The 6702-nt window shown below is 47.4% G+C and overlaps 1 protein-coding gene across 1 annotated transcript in view; it reads left to right on the top strand.

The window, feature by feature from the left end:
• FAM102A (family with sequence similarity 102, member A) overlaps window positions 1-6334 on the top strand; it is a 31764-nt gene extending 25430 nt beyond the window's left edge. The window contains exons 6-11 of the mRNA XM_009876220.1: window positions 1591-1748; window positions 2869-2973; window positions 3243-3432; window positions 3621-3742; window positions 4883-4952; window positions 5834-6334. Of these exons, the coding sequence (XP_009874522.1) occupies window positions 1591-1748; window positions 2869-2973; window positions 3243-3432; window positions 3621-3742; window positions 4883-4952; window positions 5834-5879 (691 nt within the window). The 3' untranslated portion in view covers window positions 5880-6334. The remainder of the gene's footprint in view (window positions 1-1590; window positions 1749-2868; window positions 2974-3242; window positions 3433-3620; window positions 3743-4882; window positions 4953-5833) is intronic.
• Window positions 6335-6702: the final 368 nt, after the last annotated feature.

Genomic DNA, 6702 nt, shown 5'->3' with positions numbered 1-6702 from the left:
AGCAGGAAGTGTAAAAAAGAATTTTTGGGTATGTTAAACCATAACTTTACAGTAACAGATGTTTAAAATCTAGGGTACTAGGATGTCTGACAAAAATACCTGTTGCTTCCTTCCACTGTTAGAGGGCATGAAAATGATATAGAATTGGATATAAATACCTATTTAATGTAAGTAGAGTCAGTCTGAGAGTCAAACCGCCTAATTTTCTTAAAGGATTTTTGCAGTCATTCCCATTTTTTTTCTGACATGTTGACGATGTGCAAATGTCTAAAAAGAGAAGCTTTACATGTAGAATAGCCCTTGATCAGTAGAGCCCTTGAGAAATGGCACTCATTAGAGGATTAGGCAGGAATTAAACGGTGCTGGGAAACCACTTCCAAACTGACTGCCGCAGTCAGATGAACCTTCTCCTCCTGGGTGTCGTAGAGGCGGGCAGAGCAGCCTGAGCTGACAGACCCACGGGCTGCTCCAACAGCTGCTGCAGGAACAATTTGCTTGATTAAGACTGTAAAGGCTTTATTAACCTGCAAAGCAAAGTCCCCAAAGTACCCGAGTGAAGGTAAATCATTGATAACGTGATCAGGGAGTTTTGGTTGTTTAGGTTTGGGTTTTTTTCTGGTGAAGGCATGCTGTGGGTTTCCTGAAACCTTAGAGCTGTTAGGCTGCCCATATAAAATACTCACAGCGCTTTATTCTTTCTCCCAAAATACTGCAAAGGTCCTCTCACATAGCATCTTCCTCAGAGCTCCAAGTGAGACAAATAAAAGTTTTTCTTTCTCACTCCTCACTTAAGAAGCACAATATGACCCATTAGTTACAGTTCGGACTTCAGGCTACAGGGAGGTTAGGGCTCCAACAGGAATATTCACTTTGCCACGCTGCACATGCCATGGCTTCCACCCAAAAACACTTCTGGAGGAAGGGAGGGGGCTCCAGGCACTCGCAGCTCTGCCCGGCAGTCAGCATTTACAGGGGGATCCTGGGAGCACGTAGAATAACCAGAAGAATAATTTTGACAGCTGGAAAAACACTTTAGTCTCGCTGAAAAGGAGTTTAATCGTCAGTTAAAAAATGGAAAGGTTATTTGAGCGTTGTAAAAGTACTCTCATAGCGGGAATGGGGATGCTGGGATAAAAGGTTTCTATTTGACCTGAGTCAGAAAGGAGGAGTGAAAGGGTGCTGGGCTTGAGAGCTGGACAACAGCAAACTGGTTCCTGTTTGTGAAGCCTACAGGCCACTGGACACATGTTGGGGAAAAGGGCAGCTCTGACTGGTCTTCTGGAGGGCAGCGAAGGCTCTGAGCCCATTGTCTTTTATAAATGATTGAATGGTTCCTTTTTACCCTAATTTACTTCAGAAACTTGCTTTTTCTTGTAATGCAGTCCAGATGCGGTATGAGGTAGGGAAGACTCGAGGCTTGCATGTAGGAAAATAAAATCCAGCATCATGCTGTGCCGCTGGGGGCGAAGGGCTGCCAGCTTCCCACCACCACAAAGGGAACTCTCTTGATAGAGCAGAGTGAGAATTTCCAGTTGTGAGGTGATTCCCGGTCCCTGCTTGGCAGTTTGTAACCTTCGCTTCTGATTACAGGCCTCCTTCCACCGCCAAATCCATCACCATACCGGGACAGGACTCTACCCTGCAGCTGACCTGTAAGGGCGAGGGAACCACAAGCAGCAGCAGCAGCAGTTCAGCCACGATTGGCTCTCTGCGTCAGACCAAGCCCAGAGCAACCATTCTCAGCTCGGGTATGAATGCTCGTCCTGGAGCCATGAAACACTTGGCTGTGCCTGGGCACTCTTTTGTTTTTCCCAGCAGTTGCAAGCTCTTCAATTTTTCATTTTTTTTGCCCCACCCTTCCTCACCCCTCTGCTCATTAAGAAAACTGAGAAAAACAAAACCATCTATTAAGTGCAGCTGAGGAGAGGAGGAGTGAATCTTTGCCATGTGCGTATTTCTGCTAGTGGAGATAAAGCGATTTGTTCTTTTTGCTGGGGATTTAATAATTCATGCATTGCACCCATCCCTGCTTTCCATTGTGTCCAATGACATTTAATATTGTTCCCCGCTCAGCTATTCTGTTGCTGAGACTTATCTTCGAGAAAAGTTCCTCTGAAGGTTTAGAGGTTGGTTTGAGGTCTGATGGCCTTGTTCCAGCTGCTGATGCAGAGTTCTTTGACTTCTGTACGAGCCCGATTTCAAGGGCACTGCATTTTCCCATAGATTTTTTTTTTTTCTTCCCAGCACATTCCAAATGTGCAGATAGATACTCTGCACCAAAATAGCGCTCCAGTCTCATCACCTCAGTGACTTAGCACACTGTGCAAGTGCTCTTAAAAAGCTGGCTAATGTGTTACACTCGTGCGCTTTTGGATAAGCTTCCTGCAAGAGAGACAAGCAGGGGTGATAGCAAAGGAGCAGAGGTTGTGCTAAGGCTTCTGTATCAAATTCAGATGCAATTTAAATGGCACAGGGGAAAGACAGTAACAGGAGAAGCACCCAGTGGAGGTTGTAATAGTTGACAGCCAGTGGCCATTTAATGCTTTCTTGGGCTTGGCTTAGTGCTTCTAACTATGGATAGCTTCAGGCACTACCTGTGCGTCTAGATCCTTCAAGCCCCCAGAGGTACTTGTAAATTCAGGTGCTGGATGCTGAAATTGGTGATGAACTTGATGGAGAAGCTCATCGTCTTCCCTACCCTCAAGCTGCTTCTAAGCTCTGGGCTGGCCTGTACAGCTGGGCTCTGCCAACAGACTTGTCCTTGCCTTGATCTGGCATCCTGAGATCAGCCTCCAGTCCAAGGTGATCAGCAGGCAATGTGCCAGCTTGGTTGCTGTGTAAAAGGAGTGCTCTGTTGTTCTTTGGCAGGTGTCCCAGAAGAACCAGATCAGAACCTGTCCAGCCCAGAGGAAGTTTTCCACTCGGGGCACTCGCGGAACTCCAGCTACGCCAGCCAGCAGTCCAGGATCTCCGGTAACCATTGATCTGCATGGCTCTGCCAGCACTGGCCCCATCTATTTTCTTTCCTGCAGTGAGCTCTTGTGAGAGTGATTCGCAGCCATCTCCCTCACCCTGCTCTGTAATACCAGTCTCCTAACGGGAGTCTCTGCAAATGAGCTCACAGATGTGTGTCTGAACCTCTGTTTATGGGAGCAGAAATGCCGATCTGAAGCTGCCCCTCCTGTTAGCTGTGCTGCCAGAAATGGGGGAAGATCTGGTTTGTAATCACTGTGTGTTTGCAGGTTACAGCACAGAGCACTCCCGTTCTTCTAGTATGTCTGACCTGACCCATCGCCGGAATACCTCCACCAGCAGCAGTGCGTCCGGAGGGCTCAGTATGACGGTGGAGTGTCCTGAGGGAGAGCGGGACCACAAGATAGAGAAGCCCCCTCGCCCTCCCCGACCAGCCCTTTTGCTGGATAGACCCTCCCGGTAAGTAACTGTGGAGTAAAGCCCCTTCTCTGGGAAGGCAAGACAGAATCTACTCCTTTGTTTTCATGCAGCAGAAGATTGGATTGTTGCCACTGGGAAGCAGGCTGCTGCCCAGAGAATAAGGACAGTATATGGATGTCTGTGTCTTGAAAAGCTGAGTAAGTTTTCCCTTTATTTTTCCTCCCCAGGAGGAAAAAAGATTCAGTGGAGAGTCACCCAACCCGAGTGGATGACACTAGGATCGATGCTGATGATATAGTAGAGAAAATCATGCAGAGTCAGGACTTCACAGATGTCAGCAATACTGAAGGTGAGAGGAGGAGTCTCAAAGGGGAGGTCTGGGCTGTTCATTTCACAAGGCTGCCAAGCTTTTACAGTCAGATCTGATCTGCCATGGACTCCCTTCCCCATTTGGCAGCAATTTGTTCTCGGTCCTTGCTAGGTGTTTCTGTGATAGATAAACAAACCATGTGGATTTGAGAGCTGCACATTGGTTACCAAATAATGCTTGCTGCTGTTGTACTCACTACAGCAGAGGTTGAACAGTAGCTCAGACATACAGGGTGAGAGGGGAAAAATACTGATTCTTCAGTGCAGTGGAAATCAGTTACATCATCTCTCTGTACTGCGCTAGTGGCATTTGTCCACGGTCAGCCCAAGGGTATTTAATAAAGTAGGAGAGCACAACTGGAGGGGAAAGACCCACATCCCTGCAAGAAGATGGGAAAAAAGATGGGTCTCAGTATGCTGGTGATCAGGTCTGTCTAAGAGCCTAAGAAGGGGTTTTCTCCATTGCAGTCACAGCATCTGTTAAGAGAAAACTAATATCACTACATTGGTTTTAATTTTCCAGTTTAGTGTAAAAATCATTTTTTTTCATCTAGTTGAGGGGTTTTTTAAAATGAGTTTTAAACTTGAGCCTAACTTATTTGTGCTTCTATAGTTTACTACTGGTCATCTTAAATCGTTGCACGTGCTAGCACTCTTGCATATGGGGATTTATACCTCACTCAGCAAGGGTTAAAACTAGACTGAATGTAGCCACCTCTCACTGGCAGAACAGGCTGAGTTTCTTCTGCAGTGAGCCTGCAAAAGCAGCATGAAGACCCACATCTCATCTGTGCAGATGTGTTCAGACTGATTAGGAACTTGCATCGATGGAATTGCCTTGAAAGAAGCAACTGGAGGAGTGTCACTGGGTTAATTTCCCTGTGTTTACTCTTCCAGAGCTTAATGCTATGGCTGACTTGTACATGAGGCTCTTTTTTCAGAGCAAGACGAGGAGTTCCCAGGGGCACTACTACTGTGGGAACACCAGAAAGTGTGCACATGCGTTCACAGAAACACACTTGTTCCGTGCCGACTGTTGCATAACGTGTCTGGGAGGGGAGCACCTGGCAGCCATCGATAGTTCTGGATTTTGATGTCTTCCTCCCTTTTCTCCCTGCAGACAGTAACCTGAGGTTGTTTGTGAGCAGAGACGGAACAACTACATTGAGTGGTATTCAGCTGGGAAACAGGTAAGCGTCCTGAAAGGCTGGCAGACAGAGGGGCTCCAGAGAGGTTACTTAGCTTTGTACCCAGGAAACTGTCACCTTGTGCTACAGGAGAGATTTCTAAGCATCATGTGCTATACATGTTTGCTTTATTTGCACATTAGCACCCCTGAGATCTTTTGGTGACAAGCTACAGCTGCACTGGAGTACGAATGCGGTTCTCAGCAGGAGCTCAGAGGAATAACGTGATCCTACTTGTTAGATCCAAGAACTAGAAGGAGTAAAAAGACAAAATGGTAGAGGTTGGTTCCTGTTTCTTTCTGCTCCTGCGAAGCTCCAGCTTTGCCTCCTGCTGGCACGCAGCAAAACTGCAGCAGCCTGGTTGCTTGTCCCTTTTTCCTGCCTCCTCCATCATCGGGGAGGGCTTCAGTCTCTCACAAAAGACTTCTGAACAAATAAAACTTTTTCTTGCCACGGTGGCTCTTAGCACAGTGTCTTGGCTGGTTGCGTTTGCCTTTACAGCACCTTTTGAGATTACAAAACAGAAAGGAAAGCAATAATGGTAATGCAAAGATGGGTCAAGTTGGTTATAAAATAATGAGCATGACAAAGCCAGGATCACTGGCTCTTTGTGCAGGATACTCCCCCCTTTCCTCTGTCCTGTAGAAGGATTCATGTGTTAGACCCAGCTCGTTCAAGCGCTGTAGTGTCAGCTTGCCACGTAGCTGTCTGGTTTGTGTTATGAGGGTTGACTTCTCGCCAGACTGACTCGTTATTTTCTGTATTGTGTGTGGAGTTAGAGGGCGATGTTGGCGAGTGGAGAGTTCTGAATAAGAACTTGCTTGCTCTAAACAACTGAGGGAAATAACAAGGCTTTCTCATCTTCTTCCCCTCTGCCTCCCCAGGGTCTCGTCTGGAGTTTACGAGCCAGTGGTGATTGAAACCCACTAAATGTGAAGAACAGGGTAGAGCTGCTGGAAACAGGCCCCCTACCCAGTCTGCTGCCACATGGATGCCAACCTTTACCTCTCTTCATGCAGCATTCCAGAAGGGATTTCTCCACACCCCTCCCCATACATTTGCACTGCAGAACTACTCCAAGGCCACTCCAGATCATGCACTTTCCCTGCCTTGGCATTACCCTTTTCCGCTTCCCAGTTCCTCCAGTGCCTGCCTTCTCCCTGTTTCTGATCAGACACAAGGTGTCTCTTGGGCTTATCCTTAGTCCTGGAGGATGTTGTTCATCTGCATCCCTCACTCCACCCAGTCACAGGGGACTTCTCAGCTTCTGTCTCCCCGAAATGTTGGGTTATACCACTGTGAACTCTTCAGACCACTGGGGGAGGGGGAAACCATTCAAACCAAACCGAGAGCCGCTTGTCAAGCTGCTTGTTGGTGACACGATGAAATGGCCACTTGCAGGATGCTTTATTCCGTTGACTCTGCAAGGGAACGTCACCTTCCAAGGCAACGGTTTTACTGAACAAGGTGTGCTGTGGTGTGCACTTCACCTTCCTACCCCCAAATCCCCAGACGTCCTCTCCTCATAGGAAATACCTCCCAAAAGTTTCAGAAAACTACCGCAATCCAGATGGGAGTTGATAAACGGTTAAATGCTCGTGCTTGTTATACCACTAACTGCATCATGCCCTTCCACTGCTGGGCATGGAAGGGCAGTGTTCGTCTATTAGCATTGGCAGGAGCACTTTAGAGGTTCCAGATTATACCTGGAGGAGGTATCCTTGCTCTTCCAGGAGCGTAATCCCTATTTGCT

The sequence above is a fragment of the Apaloderma vittatum genome, unplaced genomic scaffold (assembly GCF_000703405.1).
Source record: "Apaloderma vittatum isolate BGI_N311 unplaced genomic scaffold, ASM70340v1 scaffold31930, whole genome shotgun sequence".
In the NCBI taxonomy this organism is placed as follows: domain Eukaryota; kingdom Metazoa; phylum Chordata; class Aves; order Trogoniformes; family Trogonidae; genus Apaloderma; species Apaloderma vittatum.
This window is presented reverse-complemented; position numbering and strand designations above follow the sequence as displayed.